Here is a 24,170-nt window from a genome sequence, read left to right as displayed (position 1 = left end):
ATATAACTTAATGAATATGAGGGGCCGGCCCCCTGGCTTAGCGGTTACGCTGCGCTACTGGCGGCCCGGGGTTCGGATCCTGGGCGCGCACCGACGCACCGCTTGTCCGGCCACGCTGAGGCCACGTCCCACATACAGCAACTAGAAGGATGTGCAACTTTCACATACAACTATCTACTGGGGCTTTGGGGAGAAAAAGGGAAAAAAGAAAAAAAAAGGAGGAGGATTGGCAATAGATGTTAGCTCAGGGCCGGTCTTCCTCAGCAAAAAGCGGAGGATTAGCACGGATGTCATCTCAGGGCTGATCTTCCTCATAAAAATAAAATAAATAAATGAATTTGAAGAATATTGTATGAAAAAATAAGATAGAAAGACTGGAAGACCTTATATTTTCAACAGTCACTAAAATGAAATAGATATAACATGATGAGAAACAGAGGGTACCAACGGCATTTTACGAATATTTTGCTAATAGCTTCAGCATGAAGACATCCTTTTTTGTGTGTGGCATTCCAGTCAAGTGATCAATTCCTACTGCCCAGGTCCCACCATGGACCCAGTGACCCTCTTTGAGGACTGAGGTCCAGTCTCCTCCAGAGACAAATGTACCTCCAATGCTGAATTTCAAAAATATACATCTGCCTTCATTTGATATTTGATAACTCTTGACCTGTAATCTTTCTTCCTATTCCCTTGTTTTCAATTATCCCTAAAAAGGGAGACTCACATTTTCCAGAAATAGATATTTCCAGAAAAGTAAACTTGTATGCATTAGAATTTAATAGAGGGTACAATGTAGGACTGCTATATCAAAATTTGGAAATGATACATATTCCTTTAAATATGATCTAAACAAATTTCCTGAATTCATATATTTTTATCATCTCTCAGCCAAATTCCTTCCATAAGAATGAATCTCGAATTTTGTGCTGAAAGTAGTTATAATATGAGTTACAATTTTTTTTAGGAGTAAATCTATTTTAAAAGATGTAAAGCTACATGTTCTGGCCAGTATTAGTTTTTATTGAGTTTCATTTTAATAGCCATTATCAGGGTAATGGATTTATTTTTTAGCAACTACGGCTTGAACTAGGTCTCTGGTACTCAATAACTCTCTTGGTTTACTAAGAAAATCACTCCACCTTCTGCTTTTTAGACAATTTAACAAAAACGGTTAAGAATCACACCAACTGCTAATTTTAGACAGATACCTGCTAAAAGGTGTGAATGAGTAACTGCCTTCCAGTGGTGTAATTATGTTCGTGGAGCCCTAAGCTAAACCTAGTTCACTTGCATTGTAACAGGAACAGCCAGGCTTTCTCTGACTACCTTGCCTTGGAAACGTGATCTGTCTTCTCACATGTCTTCTGTTGATAACATCTCTTCCCAAGGCCATCCCTTCTGCTTCCAGAGACCAATCCATTTGGTCCTGCCTTGGGGACAAAGCACAGCGCTTCTGAGCATAAAATGATTGTGGGTTACACCTAACCTGGACCCCTCCCATTACTGGCCTCCCCCACACCCATCTCTCTTTGATTTCACTGAAGATGGTATTCAACCTGAATTCTAAACCCCCTGTTTGAGTTCCTCATTTCCCTGGGTGTCTTCCATGTGTACATGAATACACATGTTGATAGACTTCTGTTTCTTTTTCTCTTGTTAACCTATCTTTTGTTTCAGGGGCCCTAGTCAGGAACTTAGAAGGATAGAGGGAAACTATCTTTTCCTATCCTACATCAGCACCCCCACCCAGACTGCTTCGTCCCCCCATTAACCTCTGCACTAAATTCCTTCTAAGGAAATTTAGATTCCTCCTAAAGACCTCTGACTAGCTCTTACGTTATAAAGGACTTTAAACTTGAGGAGTGCTGCATTCTTTTCTTAATCTTCCTTTCTTGATGGGCCATGTCTTAAGTGGAGATGTAAGATGCATCTACAGTCATGCGTCACTTAACCATGGGGATATGTTCTGAGAAACGTGTCGTTAGGAAATTTCATCGTAGTGTGAACATCATAGAGTGTACTTACACAAACCTAGAAAGTACAGCCTCCTACACACCTAGGCTCTTTGGGACTAATCTATGGGACCACCGTCATCTATGCGGTCCCTTGTTGACCAAAATGTCATGATGTGGTGCGTGACTATACTTGAATTCTAATGTCCTAGAGCTGCGCCTCTCTTTAATGAGGTCATTCCTAGGAGAGGAGAGAGAGAGCATCATGTCAGATCCACTGCCGTCCCCTCCAGGTGGGGAGCAGAAGTCCTCCCCCATCTGGGAGCACGAGGAGAGGAAGAGGGGCCTCCCCTACCCTAGATGCTCCACGACTCTCCTAGTTAGGATGAGCTGCTGTCCAGGACGTGTTCTCGCCACAGATAAGCCTCAATGAAACTGATTTCTGGGTGGAGATTGCTCTGGGGGGGGGGGACCCTACAAGGAGATAAGCATGTAAACAACCTGGCTCAGGGGCCAATATGCATCAGATGCTAGTGTCACTTCTCTCACCTGCTCCCCCAAGTGGTCTTGGGCACCGTTTTTGTCCCCACATATCAAACGAAGAGAATAAGTTTAATACCTCCCGTTTATGCCTCACACATGAGAAAGAAAAAATTGTTTCAAACATGAGAAAAAGTAAAACCATAATACTAGTAGTTTTTATTAGAGGCTTCATTGTTTTTGTTAGCTTCCTGTGCTAAGAGCACTGTTGCTTGCATTCTTGACCAGCTGGCTGGTCTGGAGTGGGGGGTTGGGGTGTCATTGCCCAGGGACCACGGAGCCATTGCCCCTTATTTCTGATTTAGGGGCCAGGTCAGCACTCCCAGATTTTATCCTGGCCCCTGATAAAGACGCGATGCTTTACAGCCCTGGGAATGAACCGTTATAGCTCGCGCTCTGGTCTCTTTCCCGGGTCCCTTGTTAATGAGCCAATAACACCCTGACACACACTTAGGATCAATTTTTTGAGAAGTTTGCTTGCAGTCAGGTAGTGTTTTGAAAAACGAATGCATAATCCCTTCATTGAGTTATTTGACTTCCAACCTTAGAGCATCTGCTCCATTCAGGATATTTGAGAGCAGCAGTGAGGAACACAGCTTTTTTCTTCTCAGAAATGAAGAGGGTAGATGCGGGACGAGCAAGTGCAGGTCAGTCTGGCTCAGGACAGGGCGGTGCTGGGCAAGGCTGACCGCCTTCCTTGGGAAAAGAAGCTGAGCTTGGCGTGACATTCTGCCTGATTAGCCATAGAACACAGTTGCAGCATGAGCCCTGAGAACAACAGTTCTTGGATACTTACTAAACTACAGATTGCTGCGATTTACCCAATGCTATTTCCCTTTTCAAGCTCTAAGATGTAATTCTTATTTTATGAGTCTCTCATCTGCCTTCTTCTCTCTTCCCTTTTCTGTTTGATTGATCTCCCTTCTTTACATGCCATTCACACACACATGCACACACCTATGCTTGTTTGTACTTAATCATGGGGTTCAGAGCATGCTATCCCAAAACACAGCACTTTGGCATATTGAACGTCTTAGGCTGGAGGGATTTGGGGAAGGGCAGGTGTGGGAAGGGCTCTCTGGCTTCCCCCTGAAGCAGATCACAGACCTCATGTGAGAGGTGCCCTCCCTCTGCCCAGAGGAAAGGCGCATCCTGATCCCCAGATGGCAGGGCACTGAGGGGAACCTAACGAGCAGCCTTCCTACATCTCCGCAGTTGACCACGCTGAGATCAACCCCCTCTGTCCTATCACATTTCTCCATGACTGTCGACTCTTCAACAAACCCAGCATAAAAATGTTCAGGCCTAAGCACTTCTTTGGATCTTCATTTCCTTATGAAGGCTCCCATGTCATATAATATTAAATAAATTTGCATGCTTTTCCCTTTTTGATCTTTTGTTACAGAGACCCAGTTGGGAACCTAGGAGGGTAGAAGGAAAAAGCTTTTTCTCCTTCCCTACAAGGCCTATCCTTGTTTATTTTATCTTGCCCTGCTCAAAAAATGATTTGAGACAACTTAAAGGATATAGACAGTACTATAGGAAGAAAAAATATGTAGACAAAAAAAAGAAAGAGAAGAAAATTTGGAATTAGGGATGAGAGTAGAGACCAGAGATGACTCTAATCTGCCGAAGCAGAGGATATTCTGGTGTTTTCCCGTAAGTCAGTCAGGTCTTCTTGGGATCAACTTGGAGGCCTCGGTATAGGCCACTGTGTTATATACAGAACACAGAGCTGGCTGTGCCCGTCTTGTTGTTGTAAGATAAGCTTGTTCTATCTGCATGTATGAGGTGGGATTTGATCTTTATGGTGTTTCTCCATTTCATTCACAGTCTGTACAGTGACCAATAGCTTTTTTGGGTGTTATTGCAATTGAAATACAAAGACAAAGTATAAAAGTTTGATTTTTTTCCTTAATCTATATTTTAAATTGCTTAAGACCCTGGGCTCTCTTGCATTACTCTGCTGTGTTGAGGTGCCACGTCAATCTCTGTCCACATTGACTGGAGTGGAGGAAGTGGAGGGAGAGGTTTTGCTGACAGGGACCCTAACTACTCATGAGTCTTCCTCCAGCAGAAATAGCCTCAACCTAACTGTGTGCAGGGAAGCGGGCATTTGGTGGGAATTCAGAGAAACCATACATCAGCCATGTTAGGGGCTAAGGGCTTCTAATGTTCCCAGAGAAACTATGTCCTAAGGAGGAGGGAGTGGGAAATGGACAGGGTCTCACTTTCCTGGTAATGGGTGGGGGGTGGTGGGGCTCCAAGTGAACTCACCTGATGGAATCAGTGGCCGGCCCACCGCAGCAGCTCCCCCGGCACAGCACTAGTCTCCTGCCCTCTCTGCTCCAGGTTCTTGCATCCTCTCTGCTTCCAGTGCCCAGAGGGCTAGGTAGTACAGACTGCAGAGTATTCCATGAGCCCTCTTCCCATAAACCCTCTAGAATCCTCACCAGACCTGAGCTTTTCTATTTTTTTAAAATTCATTTCTTTGTCCGTGATGAGAAAAATGTGATCCCAGCCTTCCATTTTGTTACTTGTAGGGCAAAATGTGCACAGTAGGCCCGCTTTAGACAGAGGGCCCTGGGCAGCCGATCCAGGGCACAGCTTCCTGTACTATTTCTCTTTGCTCCTCGTCGTTTCCCATTCCTGCCCTAAACCTGGAGATATGTGCTTTCTAATCTGCTTTTCCAGCTTCCCCCACTCCTCTCTTCTCTTTTTTTTGTTGATTAAATCAACTTCCTTGAGGCCAGTCACCCACCCCTCACCGCCTTGGTTTGCTCCCCACCCAGGGTCACCTTCACTGACCCCGAAGGCATAGCTGGGCAGAGTGAAGAGTGGCTCTTAGCAATCAGCACACGTCTATCCTAAAATAGACTTCCGGAGTTGTTGGGTCAAAAATTTGAATTTTATAAGATTTTTGACATTATTGCTAAACTGCTTTCCAAAATGTTTATACCAATTCTCAGCCACATTGCTCCTAAGGGAAAAAATGGCTCTTAATAATCAAGGTGACAGACTTAGTCACTGACAACAGCTTCTTGGCACACCACCATCGGACTTACCTTTATCTGTTCCTAAAGACCAGGCCTCTGACAGAGCCTGGTCTGTCTGGAGACCCTGACACGATGGGATCCTCAGAACGCGTCCCCCCTCCCCTCCGTCAGCGCTGATAAAGCTGACCGTGCTGTCACGTATAAAACGCCAGACCAGGGGCCGGCCCCGTGGCTTGGTGGTTAAGTGAGCGCACTCCACTGCTGGCGACCCGGGTTCAGATCCCAGGCTTGCACCGACGCGCTGCTTCTCCGGCCATGCTGAGGCCGCGTCCCACATACAGCAACTAGAAGGATGTGCAGCTGTGACACACAACTATCTACTGGGGCTTTGGGGGGAAAAATAAATAAACAAAATCTTTAAAACGCCAGACCACAGTAACTGGCAAGAGCGGCTCAGGTGGCCGTGAATCTCAGAGCAGTTCAAGACTCCACTGGGAATACATTTTGGCTTTAATAAAGATTATGAGGTTCTCTTCCTCAAAGTTTACATTTCGAGGGATTGTATCTATTATAGGAGGGTATTTTTGGAATTTTAAAGGGTTACTTTCACTAACATAGATGATGGGAAGGTGAGTAATTCATCATTAAATCATCTTTGAAGGGTAATTTAAGTTTCACAGGTGGTCCTTGCTGACAGTGTGGAAGTAACCATGGATGATGAAGCACCCAGGGCACCAATCACTGGGTGAGTGACCTTGTGTGCCCCGGATGTGAGACTCTGAGAAGGACACGACATCTCCCATTGAAACAGAGGCTCCAGGCGGTGGCCATCAGACTGAGCCAACTCAGGGAGGTTCTGCAAACCAACCGCCCTGGACACTTACAGACATCCGGCCCTGGGAGACAGAGGAAGGCTGAGGACCTGCTCAGGAATAAGGGGACAAGGGACAAGGGACATGACAGCTGAACGCAGTGTGTGATCCTTGACAAAGCCAGATAAGGGAGAAACCTGTGAAGGACATTATAGGTTCCACTGGGAACTTTTGGGTATGGAGGCATATTAAATAACGATGACGTCATATCAGGTGTGATGACTGCACTGTGGTCGAGTAGGAGGATGCCCTGTCCTGGGGAGGGACCTGCACTTGGACGTGACGAGAAGACGAAGTGAGCCTACTAAAGTACTCACGTCATTTAAAAACAGTTGTTTAGGGGCCGGCCCGGTGGCGCAAGCGGTTAAGTGTGCATGCTCTGCTGCGGCAGCCTGGGGTTGGCCGGTTTGGATCCCGGGCGCCACACCGACGCACCGCTTGTCAAGCCATGCTGTGGCGGCATCCCATATAAAGTGGAGGAAGATGGGCATGGATGTTAGCCCAGGGCCAGTCTTCCTCAGAAAAAAAAAAAGGGGGGGAGGATTGGCAGATGTTAGCTCAGGGCCGATATTCCTCACACACACAAAAGAATAAATAAAAATAAAAAAAGTCGTTTACTCTTACCTGCCCTGGAGTAGAGAACTAAACCTCTAAAAACCTTAAAACAAAAGTGACAGGCTTGGGGGGAAAGGCTCCTGGTGGACACTGCGGCCCTGGACAGCGTGTGCAGACTCCAGGGAAGACGCAGACTTGTCAGAGACCCAGCACGACAGATGTGGCAACACCTTTTTTATTGAGAGTAAGATGTGTTAACATCCAGCATGACAAAATTTGTACAAAGTTCACAATTTAAAAATGAAGTATCACTGTAACTTGTGATTCCACACATTTATAGCAAAATTAAAGTCTCAACAAACCCATGCCGTGTAGTACAAAAATAAATCAAACTTCAGTTCCACAGAGAGCACGATAAATATTTATACAAAATTCTGTCTTCATAAATGATTACTTAAATTAACTTAGAAATGAATATGAACAATAAGTTATAATAAATAAACTCTGATGACTCACAATAATTCCATATGAAAGGTCAGCATTCTACATGTGACACCTTGTGACCCTATATAGTAGTCACAGGCAACTTCTGATTTGATGGTATGTACCAACGTTAGATGAGCAGCAGATTTGTGCTTAAAACCCCTCTCCATTGTACATAGGTGATGACAAGAAGAATCCAAAACTGATGCTACCTACTACTCTACTAAAAGCATTACTATATTGGCAAGGAAGCTGCAGACACGACGCGGCCGGGAAATGCATATGCCCATACGAACGGCGGGCCCCGCGGGGAGGCTGGGGCCACGGACAACAGACATGGCATCAGGTGACAAGAAGCACCTTGCTTCAGCTCTCAAAAAGGCAATTCTGAGCATGGCAGCTACAACTAGTCGCACAACAGAAAGAGGGCACCCTGCAGAGAAGGCTCTGCAGAGCCCCAGGGTAATTACATAATCTTTTCCCAGCTCGTTATTAAAGTCCTCGTGGAAAACTGTAAGCTTTTGTACAGTGAGCAGTATAAAGTGCCGCTGGGATATACATATATTTATACATATATATATACCGAGGTTGAGTATTGTATCAGAATATTTGCTGTGAGATCCCTGTAATCTCCCTTAGCAACATCATCGGGTCAGCCGTGAGGGCCTCCTCCAATTCTTCCAGGGTCAGTGTCGCAAGGCTACTGACACCAGGAATTGCACACCTCCGTACGGATATATAGGACAAGGTAAGTGCAAATAATCGACTGGCACGCTGTGGGGACAATGACCCTGTAAGTCCTGTTCTGCTAAAAATATTTTTTTTTAATTTTTACAAAACCCATCTTTTTTTTTTCATAACAAAATTTTAAAGTACTTTTGTACTTCCTGCATAACATCAAGACATGGAAGGAAGAGATGCTATTCCATGTAAATCAAGTTGACATCAGAAAACACAACACGTCGTCCTAGGGACTACTCAGGCGGGGAGCACGCGGCAATCGAAAGTGGTCTTATGCATACATGTAGTGCAGTCATTGGAAGAAAACAACCAAATCTCCAGGTACAACGAGGCTAAGACGATCTAGTGTAAAGCAAGAAAGTGCTGAAGTAGATTTCATTACTCTTAAGATCTGATTGCATTCATTCTTAGGATAGGTCACGACAAACCAAACAAGGCTATGCGAGTGCTGTGTGGTTAGCGATCTCCAACGAAAGGTAGAACATGAAGGTCATTTTAGGCGTTCTCTGAACAGAACCCAACGCTTACTCCAAGCCACAGATGGTGGCGGGGGAGGGAGACACTTTACTGAGCTGCTTTCCCACAGTCTTGCAGAAAATCCAGTCCAGTAACTTGAAGACGTACAAATCATTTGCTTTCATCCCCCAAATATAAAATAATAATAATAACCACAACAATAATAATTTTTAAAAGTGGAAAGGAGAAATAAATACTCTTAAATTATCTTTGAGCTTAAATTAAAACACACAGATTCTGTTGGGTAAACCACATTGCAATAACAGTTCAGGGGGGCACAAAACTCAGGAAGATAAGAGAAGGTTGTCCCAAAGTTTACTGAAAATGGAAAAGGAAATCTTCTCGCCGTCCACCTCTGTAAAGCCCCTGTCTTAGCTGAAGTTCCCACAGTCACACCATGTAATGCTCAGGAGTTAATTTAAAAGTGCTGTTTAAGCTGCTTTGAATCTTCTGCCAAGTTTCCATGGCTTGATGTGGTCTTACAATAAATTACTTATCTCATTTCTTACAGTTAATCCATATGCCATTTCCTTGGAATGCAAAAAACCTCATTTATTGCCCCCACCATACACCATCCTCCTAAAACAAACAAACAAAAAAATCACATAATATTTCCAAGCATTGTTCAAAAATAAAGCATTTTTTGCAACCAATTCTTGCTATGAAACAATATGCACACAAAATGTATTTCTTAAATTCCATAAAATCCTCCAACATGAGGCAAAATGATAATGTCTAAAAAGTGGCTGCAGGGCCACCGCATGATCATTCAAAGCTGTTTTTTTTGTCCATTTCAGTCCAAAATACTAAAACATTTAATCACTAAAGCATTAAAAAGAATTTACACTCTATTTATTTTGATCGGCTTACCTCTTCAGAAATATATATACCCCCAAATGTGCATACATTAGCAGCTATAAACATTACATGGCATATCACACTATGTCAGCTTATATGAAAACGTACAAAATGTGAATGTATTCAAAAACTATTCTGCAGGTACTATCTTTAAAGCAAGACATAAAATCATTATGAAGTCTTGTAAGCATAACACTGTTTCAAACAGAAATAAATATATAACACTTTCTGGTAAATTACAGCAGCAAAAAACAAGAGGCATCCTTTTATAAGCAAGATTCCATCACTACAGCAGCTGTTCAGACCTGAATTCCTCTCACAGCCTGCTTTATATTTTCCAGAAGGGCTTTATTTTCTGGGCTCTGATAACGATCTTGATTTGTATACATGTCCGTCAAAGTAGTCACGTATGCATCAAAATTTTGTTCATTGATTGGATCCTACGAGATATTAAATAGTAGTTCATATACAACTTTTATTTTCTTAATAGGATATTCACATCAGCATAAAATAGTATCACAGCATAGTGCCACTGTCCTTATGATATTTAAAAGGCCTATTCAGAGCATACTTAATCTTATGGGTACACTGGGTCAGCCCCACCAAAGCTTCTAGCAGTTAACATTATGGTTTGGGATGGTACCCACAAACATCCAAAGTTTGAAGAACATGAAAATAGTAATAGAAACAGACATCTACTTTATGCTGTGCCCTGTGGAGATCACCAAACGCCTCATCTTGCACCCTCAGTCACTTACCATATGTGGCAGCTGGATATTAGCTAGACTATGAATTAAAGACTGGCTTAAGTTGGCCAGTTCATGAAGAAGAGACTCATTTTGCTGTTCAATTACTTTGTTCTCCTCTTCTATCGTCTTCAGGTTGCTCTCCATTGTGGTAATCTAAAATGCACAAATTTGTGTAACATGTAACACAAGGCCAGCCTTGGGAAGCACACTCTCTTGCCCTGAGTGACAAGTCTATCGGTGCAAAGAAAGAACCTTTTTGCTTAAGTAAAAAGGCTTCAGCGTTAGGAATTTGTCAATTTAAGTGTTCGGTATTTGTGCTCTGATTCATCACCCTTGAAAGTTTGGTAACTGGACTATAACGGCTCATCTTTCTGAGGCGGGATTAATGGGCTAGTGGAAGGTAGCCTTCTGGGCTGTGTCCGCTTCTATTCAGTTTCTTTAAAGTTCTGCTTGTCATTGTGCACAGATTGTCACATGACGACTGTTTCCTTCTCCTGTCCTGTCCTCGCCACTGGCTCGATGGGACTACATCAGTTATTTGAGTTTTACTGACTTGCTGCTAACACTTCTTTTTTGACTTGAATCTAATTCTGCCATGCAGAAGTCCTAAGATACTAACTCGCTTGTGAGGCACATCACTGTCTTCTCAGACAGCGGCAGCCAGATGCCTCTTTATCCACCCCTGACGGTATTCCTACACTCCTATGTCAGACGAAGGCCTGCTGTGGCTTCCTGGCCTGCTCTTGCTTCCCCTAATGTTCCAGGGAGAACTTAACTGTTGCCCTGGTCAAAGGGCTTTAGGTGGTGCCTTGCTGGCCTCCACCTACAACCAGACAACCAGCACTTACTCATACAACCAGTTTCACACACAGGTAGGGAGGAGAGCTGTCCTGATCGACCTGCGTGGGTTGTAGGAACAACAACAGTGGACCCAGACATGCAGTGCGGACGAATGTCGTCAAAGCGCTGATGACAAAGGGCCTTGTGCTCCCTGGAGGCCACAGAGATGTGAGCCACGAATCTCAGGCAAGAGCAGCATGCAGGCCCATGGCAGTGTCAGGGGGGACGTGTGCACACGTGGAGAGAACTGCCAGATACACGCCAAGTCTCAGCCTCAGTTCCTTCAGTCGTCTCCACCTTTTGCTCCTGAATTACCTGAATCTCCAGCTCATAAACTGAACTCCGAGTTTCTCATACAGGGTTTCCCTGCTCAGATTCCCTTGCCTGGTGCCTTTCTCAACGATGCCAAGAAACTGGGAGTCTAGGGGGAGCTACTGGCTTCAGCTTTACTAGACCAGTCAGGTAACTTAGGTTCTTTTCCTGGAAACAGGAGTAACAAGACTTGCCCAAGTGCATCTCATCTAGAGACATGCAGTGTTTTCAGTAAGAAGACACGTTTTTCCTGGGCTTCTGTCCCAGGCAAGGGGTTCAAGCTAAAGGGAAACACCCTGGGAACTTGCTGGAGTTGGATACACAACATGGAGGTGACAGAAACGGGAGAAAGGTGACGGGGAAGGAGGACCTCCCCCTCCCACCCCAGCCCCTCTGAGGGTGGCCTGATCCAGGCTCTGGGAGGGGCTGCCAACAGGAGGATGGAGGCAGATACCCCCCTTTCAAACCCATCCTGGAGCAATCAGGGGTCCCAGATGTTCCAGCGACACCTGGCTTTTGAAAGGCCAGGTGGCTCTGATGGAGGGTGTCCACACCAGGAAAAGGCCTGCTGTGTGTCAGGAGCACAGGACTGGGGGAGAGGGGAGCGGCCAGCAGCCTGGTCCTGTCGGCCATGAGCCACACGCTCCTGGGCGGTCTGCTCACTGTCCTCAGCCTTGGGGAGAGGGAGAAAGGTGCCCCATCATGGGCAGCACGCCCTCTGTCTAAAAGTCTGAGGGCATCTGGTTCCTGTGGCAGCGGGAGGAGCCCCTTCAGGAAGGTGTGTGTGTATAAAATCTAGCTGGGGCCGAAGTTAAAAATAAGATTTGTAAGAGAAATACATATAGCTAAGAAATCACTGATTTGATGATATCAAAAATATGTGTAATTCTTCACACTGTTCTGACCGTTTTGAATGGAGAGACCATTGAACTCTGCCACTTTGCGTTTGCAGGTTCTGGACCTGGAACACAGGGACGGCACCTCGTCCTCCTCAGTTCCCGAAGTTGTGGAACGAGGTCCGGGTCAGACTGGCCACTCATAAGATCTTTCTGGAGCAGTGGAATCTATTTTTACCCTGAAGGCTCATGTGGACCCCTAGTGTACCAGACAGGTGAGAGTGGGCCTCTGAGAGTGGGGCCCCAGGCGCCTGGGCGGGCCGCGGCCCGGGACCTGGCTCTGACATCCTCAGCACCTTGTCTTGGGGAGCAGGCCAGTTGACCTTTGCCCCTTCACCATCTGGCCGGCTGTTCTGGCCGGAGGTCTGGGCTCTGCAGACGAGGCTGCATTCCCCAGCTGTCACGGGCGGCTGAGTGGCCCCAGGAGAGCTTGCCTTCTCCTCCAGTCAGAGGGACAAAACTCACAGCGGTGTGGGCCTCTCCCCTTCCTGGTGGCACGGACGCGGAGTGAGGGCGTGAGACGCACCAGAAAGCCTAGGCAGAACCTCCAACCTCTGGCATTTTCTGAGACAATCAGGAGGCTAACTGCGCCCTGGCCAAAGATAAGAAGTCAGAGGCCCTCCCAGGGCTACCGCTTGTCCCCAGACACTAACTAGGCTGTGCAGGTGGCGAGGGAGGAAGGGCGCTCCTCCAGCTGTGGGCTCAGATGGTTTCCTCACGAGTTTTGCCTGAGGTCTAACCTGCTGACTACCGCATTTTGTGGCCTGTGTGGCCACTGCCCGTCTCCATATTCAGGGCTGCTGGTCACTCAACCTGCAGCCCACCCCTTGGCCCCGAAAACTGCAGAGCTCGGGACCTGGCTCAGTGGGTCCCCGTCACTTTCAAGGCGCTGGGCTGGCTTTCCAGAGTAGAGGAGCCACCCCGAGCACCTCTGGGAGGTCGCTGTTCATCAGCCAGGCCAGTGAGAATACACTTTAACCCTTAAAATTCGTTTTTGGGGGCCGGCTCCATGGCTTAGCTGTTAAGTGCGCGCGCTCCGCTACTGGCGGCCCGGATTTGGATCCCGGGCGCTCACCAACGCACCGCTTGTCTGGCCACGCTGAGGCAGTGTCTCCATGTACAGCACCTAGAAGGATGTGCAGCTGTGACATACAACTATCCACTGGGGCTTTGGAGAGAAAAAGGGAAAAAAAGGAGGAGGATTGGCAATAGATGTTAGCTCAGAGCCGGTCTTCCTCAGCAAAAAGAGGAGGATTAGCATGGATGTTAGCTCAGGGCTGATCTTCCTCAAAAAAAAAAAAAAATCGTTTTTGACATCAGATGCAAATATATGCTGCGGGGAGCAAACATCCACCAGGGACACCAAAAAAGCCCAGAAAGGGCAGTGAGGACCGACACAGAGAACAAGTGATCGCTGAGCAGGGAGGAGTGCGGCAAGGCCTCGCTGCGCCCTTCTGGTCTGAATGTCTCAGGTCCCCAGTGAGCTCAGGTCTAGGGAGCGCGGCGTTCATCCGCCTCGGCCCTGAGCTGGGCGCCCGCGTCCAGGCTGTATTCACAGCGGGTGAGTGCTCTCCGTCCACGGGTAAATGGACACACTGGGGGCAGGGTTTCCCCGCAGAGGAGGGGCTGGGGGGAGGGGAGGGGTCTTCCTGGTGTTTGAGACGTGTCCTGCGGAACGGGGTGCCCGGCGGGCTGTGGACTTAACACGCCGGGCAGATGAGGAAATTCTGAATCCTCACCACTGTTAGAAATGTGCCATTCAATAGATGTTAGCTCAGAGCTGGTCTTCCTCAGCAAAAAGAGGACGATTGGCATGGATGTTAGCTCAGGGCTGATCTTCCTCACAAAAAAAAAAAAAAAAGAGAAATGTGCCATTCAGAGGGGAATTAATCAGGATTTTCAGGCTTTTCACCCTTATGAGCAGGTAAAACCGGAGGGTGGGTATTCTCGTCTGCCAGTCTAAGGCCTCGCGGCTGGCTTGGTTCTCTGTATTCCCTGCAGCAAAGGGGGCTCGTGGGAGGGTCCTCCACACAGCCAATGCCTCCGCCAGACCTTGGCCAGGTCAGTGGCTGAGAAAAGCCACAGGTTTGGATAAATGTTAAGGAAAACTTCAGCCTGTTCTGGGTGAGCCTTTGGCCAGGTAAAAGAGCTGACCCTGGTGACCAAGGGCGAGGCTGCGGTCTGCGAGTAGGCTGGTGTCAAAACAGCGGGACAGGACAGGTGTGGGCAGGTAGAGACCGTCTACCCTCCACTCGTCCTTCGTCCTCACAGGGAGGCACCCACGGGATCCCTTTTGGTTATTCTGGTGGGAACCCAGCCTGAGTGCCCCCCACCCCGAGAGGCTGTGCCCACCATGGATGAGGGTCAGCAGGTGGCAGAGTGGAGCTGTGACCTCTACCTGGCCCCACAAGACGAGGGCAAGTCCCTCTCAGCCTCTCCCGAGAATCCCAGTAACACTGTCGAGGGGCCCACTGGGGAGGGGCCGGTCCAGGTCCACAGGGATGGTGGGAGCTGTAGCCTCGTTCCTAACAGGACAGAAATGCCTCGCCTTACCTGTGACAGCAATGCAAAGGAGCTGCTCTGAGCAACAAGCTTCCACTCCCAGAACCTACGCTGTGCACTGGGACCTGGGCAGCTCTTAGAGGGGCGGCAGGGCACATGGGGAGCCCTGGGCACCGTCAGCCCGGCCATGGGCTGGCTCTGTGGTCTTGGCTTAGCTGAGGAAGTGCCCTCGCTGAAGCTTAGATGCCACGTGTGTGAAACAACCATGAGGATGCTTACCTAGTGGGCCACTGTGAGCACAGAGTGGGGTTAGATGACCACAGCCCTGTGATCGGGCGTCCAGCAGGTGCTCAATAAAAGCCCGTCCCGCCCTCCCACTCCAGCTAGCTGGCTGCACGTCACTGGGCGTCTGTGCTGACCTCTCGGGGCCTGGGAATCTGCACAGACAGAGGCCGCCCTCACAGCCCCGAGGAACAGCACCCCTTACGGGAGTCCTGGGGATATCGGCTGCTCTCTGTTTAATGTGGGGATTCAGTGACACGGGGCCTGCAGTGTCCCGGAGGAAACAGCTTGTCTACTGCAGGGACGGGGGTCTGCTGGGACTACCCACAAAGGGCATGTCATTAAAAAGCAAACACAAGACAGAAAACTAGGTGAGCCAGGCCCACCTCTTACAGCAAAGTTTGCCACTGAAATGATCTCAGCAGAAAATTAAGATAAAAGGTGACAACATAAAGGGACAAAAAGAGCAAAGAAAAGGAAACGACGCCTCTGCGTGTTCCTCCGGGGTCACAGCACGCGCGCCGGCTATGGCTGAGGCTTCAGGGCTGTTACCTGAGTTCTGAGTTTGATCATGTCAGCCTCCATCTGCGAGTTGGACTCGCTCAGCTCCTTGATCTCCTCGTCCAGCTGTTTGATCTCTTCATCGTTCTCTATACCTGTGGTGACGGCCGCAAGAGCGTGAAAACATTAGCGGTGGTAAGATTTCTCTGTTCTTTTTATAGTTCAAATTGAATTTGCTGGGAAATATATACTCTTTTTTCTCGTCACAGCATTTCTTAATTGTTTATTTATCAAGAGAAACTATTCCTTAGCCCAAACATTCACATTTCATAGTTCAGGAACACAAGTCAATGAGTGACACACTTCCACAGAATTCAACCCAAAGAAATTCTTTACATTCCAAAGTCACTTTGCACTCTGAAAGATACCAGCCTTCCTTCTCTCCTCAAAATCTGTCATGGAATCACAATTTTTGCAGAAATCTGCCTTCTTTCTTGGTTCAGCCACAGCAAACTGACAGAAAGCTGCAATCCCAGAGATACAAGGAAGGAGACACTGGCCAGAAGGCCGCACATCTGGGGTTCCCACGAAGCGCGGGAGGCCACGGTAGTTATTCTGCTCGACACCAGCGTCCTTCCTGACAATATACTCTTGAATTAAAAAAAACAGTCACAATTTGTGTGTCCTTCTCTCTCCTACCACCACCTTCCCCACAACAGAGGCACCTACACCAGAAGAAATGACTCAGGGTACATAGACCCTCGCGCTGGCCCCCAAGCACTGAAAGGTTGAATCTCCTCTGGATAAATAATCAGCCTCAGGGGGTGACCTTCTGACAGGAGCCTTTGTCCTGGATGTGGATTTACCTGGTTTAGCGTACTAATTGTCTCCTTCACTTATTCTCTTAATCTCTTTCTTCGCCCTCCCAACTCCCTTTCTATCCCTCTCTTTTTCTCTCTCTATCTCTCAGGTGGACACATCCCCAGACGAGGCCTATGTAGTCCCTGCCCTCACCAAGGCTAGATTTTGGGGAGGAAACCTTGACAGATGTGTAACCAAAAACCTGATTCAGTGAGTGCTGAGGACTGTCTACTTTGTTGACTAAAAAGAAGCCGTCTGATGTGGAAGAGAATGACGGGGGCAGTGATAGACAAAAGGTCAGTCGTCACAAAAGGGCTCTCTGAATGTCTGACTTTTAACTGATAAAAAACTCCTCATTTTGAATGATAGAAAGTACATATCAGCTGACAGAATCGCCACATAGAGAAGCTCGGCTGGATAGAGTCCCTGCGTCCTGGCCTGAGCCGTGGTCCTGTGCAGGGAGAGGAAGGGCCAGGCAGGTGACCGCCCACCAGCCTGAGCCTGAGTGGGCTGCAGGGGTCAGCACTGGCCTCTCTGGCACAGGGGCAGAATGACTGTATTTACAGGGGCATTGTCAAAGCTGGCTGGCTTGGCTGATGTGTTCGGTTGCTGGCAACATTACACTGCCAGGATCAGAAAGATCGGGATCCTTTCTAGTTTGGGCCATTTGGTCTCACACGACTGTGTGTCCTTATGGGGAAGAAGAGTGGAAATCTTGCAAATGCAGCTATCTTGACAATCCAGGGTATGGGGTTGCCATTCCCATCGGTTAACGGCACAACAAGGGAGCCTTCCTCAAACCCAAGGGAAAACACATGCAGCCCAGGCCTCCGAAGGGAGCTGGGGTGGGGTACATACACCCTTCTCCGGCTCTATAGACAGAGGGGTGCAGTCGACCGGAGACGACCCCAAAACACTGCAGAGACCCAATGATGGGTTCCTCCCCACCGAGACATTGAAAAGACAAAGAAAAGAGAAAGTGCTCGGGGTGGGGTCTTAGTTGCTATTTTTAGTGAAACGAAAAAAAAAAAAGATTCAAAAGAGTAAGCAATCTTCCTGGAAAGAGTCACATTTCTCCCACAACACTGTTCTCATAAAAGCAATGAGGAAGAGCATGTGACTCGTTCAATTGCTTTTCCCATGTACCTTCCTTCTGGATCATTTCTCCAACGAATCAGCCTTAGGTATTAAAGGAGCTTCACAGACATGCTGATCTGAGTGCCTTCAGAGATTTTCCTCCTCCCTCGGGTGTGCTCCTGCCTCACCCAGAGGGACCTGGTGTGGACCACTGACCAGAAGTGGTGGTCTTGAGACCATGACCTGTGACCGGCCACTTAAGCCCTCAGAGAGGATTCCTTGCCAGTGTCTCATAGGATCCAGAACATCGACAACAAAGTTCCCCTGTTTATCAAGTGCACCCCAAAGCAATTCAAAGATATCATAGAAAGATGCCAGTAATGAGGTTTACCCTTTCTCAGGTATGGGCTGTTATTTTTTTCCCCTTTTTTATATGTGATCAGCCTTTTATGGCAATCTTTCAAAATTAGGAATTAAGATCAATTGAGATGATGTACATAATGCTTGGCAAGCAGGAGTGTGGATCAAGGAGGTGGCAATGTCGCTCTTTTTCTGTAGTAGAAGTTCAGATATACCTCAGGATAGGAAAACTCAATGTCTAACAATCTGGATTGAGAAGCAACTGAATCATGAATCAATTTATCATTTAACAAGGCTTTGTCACTGAATTCTTTTAAATTGCAAGCAGTCCAAATTCACTGAGAACATCTCTTGTGTAAGCTGAGGCCCGCAGTGACCTGAATACTCATAACACCTCGATTCCCCGGGCTGCAGTGGGTCGATTTTCTGAGAGCTGGAATCTGCACGTGAAGCTGCCGTGCAGCTCTTCTTGGGGAGCCATCCGCTGAAGACCCCAGAGCTGTTTGATCCAGATATTTAACGTTGGGTAATTCTTGATAGCAAGGTGAAAATGCTCTAACCACCTGCCTGCTCCCAACATCAAGATGGCACGTTTCCGTTAGGGTGCACAAGCGGAATTATAAGCAAACAGCCCATTTAAAGATGAGCAACGTGAAGAACACTGTGCCTTTGCAAAACGTAGAGAACTGTGGGAAAGAATAGCTTTCCCCAAAACTCCAATTAGATCAGCTTAATTGGCTCGTCAGAGCCGCTCCATCAATGGCAGCTAGTGCAGAGTGCAGCATATCAAACAGCTCAAAAGGTCAACAACTTTGTCTTGGGGCTAGACTCTGGTGATGAAAGCTCAGAGGAATTCTGATAAAGTTATGAGAAGGAACGTGGCATTTCTGGAGTATGTGTTAAATCTGGGAGGGCCATTTTACCGGCTTGAATTTTTATGAAAGAGTGTCCAACAGTGATCATTTTCTATTTGACTTTCATGGAAAACTACATGTAAGCAGGGGATAGAGATCACATTACCAGGCAGATTTCCTGAGGTCTAGAGGCATTTCTGAACCGCCTGATGAGAGGTTTTAGAAGTCAGGGGTTTAGACCCTGGGGTTTGAAACAGGACAGACCTGGAATCTAAATCCATCTCCTGCTACTTAAGAGTTTTGTGATGAGTAATTTTCTGAATCCCTCTAATCCTCAAATTCCTCTGTTGCAAAAATGGTCCCCATCCGACAGAGCGGCTGTAAGAAATAAATGAACCATGTAAGATACCTGACCCACAGTGAGACTCACTAAATGGTGGCTCAAGAGAAAGGTTAGATGTTGAGTGTTGCTCGAGACGGCAAAGACAGGCAGAGAATTCATGTCTACAAACTTATCTGTGTTTTGACTGAAAAGTAGCTGACACAGTAATGTGAGTTGACAAATAATTAAAAGAAAAAGAAAAAGGAAATATATTGTATGTGGTCTAGTGCAGTGGGCTTACATTTTTGTTGAACTAAAAAATTAAAAACAATTTCCTCCTCCCAAGTCTTAAAGTCGTTATCTAAAAGTTTTTATTATGAGTTTAAACAGTTGCCCAAAATATATATATTTCTACAAAATTGTATGCTATAGAGTGCTTTCAATGTCTTTCCATCAAAACTTTGGACTGGAATGTTTAGTTTATAAAATTTATGAGAAAAGTCCACTATATAAACCTACTGGCGTCATTATCAAACCAATATGCAGAGCAAATCAACTTTCTGACAGACGTCAGTATCATTTTAAACCCAATAAAAGTATTAGCAAGGGTCCCATGACAACTTTTCTCTATCTAGTTTTTATTATAGGAGCGATGGGTGGATGGATGGGTGGGTGATGGATGGATGGGTGGGTGGATGGATGGGTGAGTGGATCAGTGGGTGGATGGATGGAGGGATGGATGGGTGGATGGATGGATGGATGGATGGATGGATGGGTGGGTGGATGTGTGGGTGGGTGGATGGGTGGGTGGATGGATGGATGGATGGACAGTGGGTGGACAGATGGATGGATGGATGGATGGACAGTGGGTGGATGGATGGATCAGTGGGTGGATGGGTGGATGGATGGATGGGTGGGTGGATGGACGGATGGACAGTGGGTGGACGGATGGATGGATGGGTGGATGGGTGGATGGATGGGTGGATGGGTGGATGGGTGTATGGATGGATGGGTGGATGGGTGGATGGATGGATGGATGGATGGTTGAATCAGTGGGTGGATGGGTGGATGGATGGATAGATGGATGGATTAGTGGGTGGATGGATGGATGGATGGATGGATGGATAGATGGGTGGATGGATGGGTAGATGAACATGTGAGTTTTTGCCTGGATGAAATAAAGAGCACAGCACCTGCATATTTCTCCCTGGAGCTCTCCAGCCCTACCTTCCTGTCCTCCTGCCCTCCTGCCCTCCTGGGGCACACACTCAGGAGCCCAGCATTGGTGAGCCCTCCCTTGTTAGGTGCCTGCAAATGTCTTGCTCCAGGACTCGGGAGCAGCCTTTCTTCTGTGAAGGTGGAGAAGGTGGGTAGTGACACAAGGGGCGGGGAGAGAGCTGGTAGATGACAGACAGAATCTCAGTCCATTGGATTCTGGAGTCATGTGGAATTGGAGGGTCTGGAAACGAATTTCCTTAAAGCCATCCGTGTCTACTCGCCCCCAAGACATCCCTGAGAGGCCCAGCACATGTGTGCCTCTGTGTGAAGCCCACTTCTGGAGAGGACAGCATGCCAGACCCAGGTGCAAAGACCCCCAGTCCCCTTGGTTCACGCTGGGGTGCAGCAGGGCAGTGACTGGGGCCCAGAAAGCCAGCTGCCTTGTGCTTGTTGGTGCCTGTGTCTTAGGGCGGCACCAGCAGCACCTCGCCCCACTGCTTGGCTGAGCTAGAACTAACATATCTAAGTTCCACAGATGGGCCTGCTTGCTCTCAGGCAGGGCATGGCCTAGATAAGGATTGGTCTGAACAAGTCGCAGCATCTCCTTGCTCCATAAAAGTCAGAGCTCCTTCCCTCAGCTTCCAATCTTCTATGATGATGAAGAAAATTATCTCATTTCCTTCTCTCCTAAAGGCTTGGCCAAAAACAAAAAAAAAAAGCAGAGACAGAGACACCACCAGGCAAAGATGCCGACAGGCCAGCAGTGAACTTTAAGTTCCCGTTACACGGCTGCTCCGAGCGGGTTGAGTACTGATTAATTACATGAGGTCATTCAGTGGGATAAATAAAATAACGATAATCTTGTGGGGGAAGAGATGAGAGCAGACTCTTCTCTAAACTTAACAAAAAGGATTTCAGAGCTGGAAGGGAGCTTCAAGGCCATTTAGAATAGCTCCTTCCTATTCAGATAAGTGCTTGAGAGAAAAAGTTGGAATCCCAAGACAGCAACCGCCTTACCAGGGTCAGCTACGGAAACTAACGGTGGTCTCCTTGAGGTTTCGGAGATCCTGTCACTCTAGACAAGGGCACCGAGGGAGGGAAGCTTCCGGACACATGTGTCACACATGAAGGCATAACAGTGACCTCAGATAAGGTTTCACACTCACGATATTCAAGAAAAGAGAGGAAGAGAGATTGTCTCTTCCACATGTACAGCTAAGGCAATATCAAAACCAAGTCTTTTGATTTTGAAGGACGGCACAACTGCAGTGGGAAATGGAATATTCACGCTTCTGTCCCCTGAAGAGCAGTGGTAAATTTCCCATAGTCTTGCCCTTGAGTTAGCCACACAGACACAGAGACGACGGCTAGTTATCTGTATCCTGCAGCACAGCCTTTGCACTGAGAGAAGTGTGCTCTGGGGTTTAGCAAGAAATGTCTGATCCTGGCACAGAGGCTGCCCCAACAGGTGAGAAACAAGAGGACCGAGGGCCCCAGGATCCAGCAGGGACTCAGACCTGGGGATAACTTCTGCTGCTTACTATCCAGGTGACCTGGGGTTTCCCATGGTCCTCTTCTGTGGACGTGCGTGTAATAGAACCTACAGCAGGAAGAAATGTTACTGCCCTAAAGCCTACAATCGTGCAAACTGTGTTCGGATGCAGAGAAACAGGCAGATGGCGACCCCAGCCTGGCGACCCTGGCTGACTGGGGCAGTGCCCTGTGCCGGGTGCCCACTCAGGATGCAGCCCGGGCATTGACTCCTCCAGTGAATAGTCACAGACCACCCTTATTTTCACCTCTTCAACACGGTGCTAGTCTTTCTGAATAACAGCTGTGTCTGGTAGTTACAGAAAGAGGATTCTGAATTTCGGACGCCCCCTGATAAGGTGATGGTGATTTGACTGAGAGATGCCAGCTCGGCCAACTTCCTGCTCTCGGCCCCGGCAGCCCAGCCGTGTGTGAGAAGCTCCTCGCCCGGGTTTGCAGATCTGCTCTCTCAATGTGCTTTCTTACTTTTTTTTTTTTTTTTTTTTTGCACTAGCCCTCCGTCTAACTACCACTGCCTTCGTTAGTGAATCGTAAACGGATACAAACTCAGAAAAATGTGTTTAAGGATTTTTGCTTTAGCACCAAGGTTGTTTTGAAATGTCATGCTGAATATTTTGGCAAGAGCTCAGTAAATGTTGTTTTCTTCCTGGCAATGAGCACTGCCCCTCGATGACTGAGGGAGAAGTGATGTTGGTCATCATGTTGTCTCAAAACAGCTTTCCCCATGCTGGCCACCGGGACTGCAGGGTGGGCCTGAGAACTTCTGGAAGGCAGAACTCTGTCTAGCTAGTCTCCATTTCTCTGGCTCCTGACTGTGTGGACAGAAGTGCGGAGGCAGAACACGGGGCCCGTGGTATCCAATCCTTCAAGATAGAAATAGTGTGACCCTGACTGTCTTCCCAGGAAACGACGGCCGCACATTAAGGATTATTTTGTCAGGCAGGTGCACGCTGAGTCTCTTGTGCTGCCCTCAGGACCTCAGATGAATGGCCGAATGTCGTGCGGAAGCCTCAGGCCTGTGGCCCAGGCCCGTGCACTTCTCCGCAGGGAGCTCCTCTGGGTCTGTCTCCTTGTCAGTGGATCCCTGGGGAGGAGGCCGGCTTTGATGAAGCCCCAGGACAGGAGGCCTGGCTCCACCCGAGGGCCAGTTTTACAGGTTGGGACTCTCTGTGATGGCCAAAGGGACATCAGCCCAGGAGTGACTCACGTTTTGGCGTGCTCAGTTCCTTTGAGGAACACAGAGTTAGGGAAGCACCTTGCCCAGAGCCTCTGCTTCTCCTGTTTCAGGGTGAATCCTGCTCTGCTCAAGCCCAGTGCTCACAAAACCCTCCCGAGGGGCTGAGCAGGGAGGCCAGCTCCTGGTCAAAGGCAACATTTGCTGAGTGGTTACAGATTACACCTGGCCCTCCTCACTCGGGGAGTATGTTCTATAAAGTCACCACAGAGACAGAGTCAGTGAACACGGAGCCATTGCTTCAGGGGGAAATACAGGGATGGGTCCTTGTGAGCCTCTGGCCACAAAGTCTTCATCAACCTATCAACACATAAGCGTGTTTTGTGTGTGTTCGTTTAAAGACACCTTATTTAATGTGTATTGTTGATCCACTGGCATGAACTCACAGCCAGCAGCACCTAACTCAGGCCCCAATGAAGCTTCTCTATGGCATATTTTCTCCGTCAGGCAACTCACAGCCTCTGCTAAGGAACCTAGACAGCACCCAGCACCAGGCCTGGGGACCTTGTAAACACAAAAGCACTAAACAGATGGTGAAAAGGACCCTTGTTCACAGGAGGACCTGGAACAAGAAGACAGAGCGACCTTGCTCCCCTCAGCTGGGACGTGCATCAGGTGAGACTCAAACTTCTCTCCGCTCTCTGCCTGTCCCTGAGTGGCCAAGAACCTGCCAGGAGTGTTGATTTTGGGGTTACAGATAGATTTTAGTGAGTGGGCGAATTCACAAGTATGGAATCCACCAATCAAGGTGATGGACTGAAATGTCTCTTAGGACTGTGTGCTCTCCTCACTCTGCAGGCCTGTCCCGCGGCCTCTCATCCTCCCCCTAGAACTTTCTACACAAGACGCCCTGTGGGTGGGTAGCACGGAGGCAAGTGGGAGGATTCAAGAACATCAGGCCCCTGAGAGCCCAGAGTGCAGGGGAGCGAGGAGAGGGGATGGGGTGCTGTGTCTTTGCTGCGTGTGGCCCAAGGGAGCCCGCATTCTGCTCCTCTGTGGGGAGGCCCCGGGAGGAGGGCCTGGGGAGCTGCCGTGGATTCTGGGGGCACCCTCTGAATTCGGCTTGTGTTCTGGTGAGAGGTGAAGTCGGGGGAC

At 47.9% G+C, this 24,170-nt stretch overlaps 1 protein-coding gene across 6 annotated transcripts in view; it reads right to left on the bottom strand.

Moving 5' to 3' along the window:
- Window positions 1-9,210: 9,210 nt before the first annotated feature.
- The window catches only part of MYT1L (myelin transcription factor 1 like), a 161,740-nt gene continuing 146,780 nt past the window's right edge, over window positions 9,211-24,170 (bottom strand). For 3 of the 6 annotated variants that reach the window (XM_087436434.1, XM_087436433.1, XM_087436435.1), the window contains exons 19-21: window positions 15,650-15,753; window positions 10,275-10,418; window positions 9,816-9,956 (exon numbers count right to left, since the gene is read on the bottom strand). In XM_087436434.1, coding sequence (XP_087292560.1) covers window positions 9,816-9,956; window positions 10,275-10,418; window positions 15,650-15,753 — 389 coding nt within the window. Of the gene's footprint in view, window positions 9,238-9,815; window positions 9,957-10,274; window positions 10,419-15,643; window positions 15,754-24,170 lie in introns of those variants that run through there. The other 3 variants (XM_087436432.1, XM_087436436.1, XM_087436437.1) reach the window with 3 other exon arrangements.

The sequence above is a fragment of the Ceratotherium simum genome, chromosome 11 (assembly GCF_057802395.1).
Source record: "Ceratotherium simum simum isolate JZ-2026a chromosome 11, ASM5780239v1, whole genome shotgun sequence".
NCBI lineage: Eukaryota > Metazoa > Chordata > Mammalia > Perissodactyla > Rhinocerotidae > Ceratotherium > Ceratotherium simum.
Note: the sequence above shows the minus strand (reverse complement) of the source record. Positions and strands in the feature narration are given on the sequence as shown.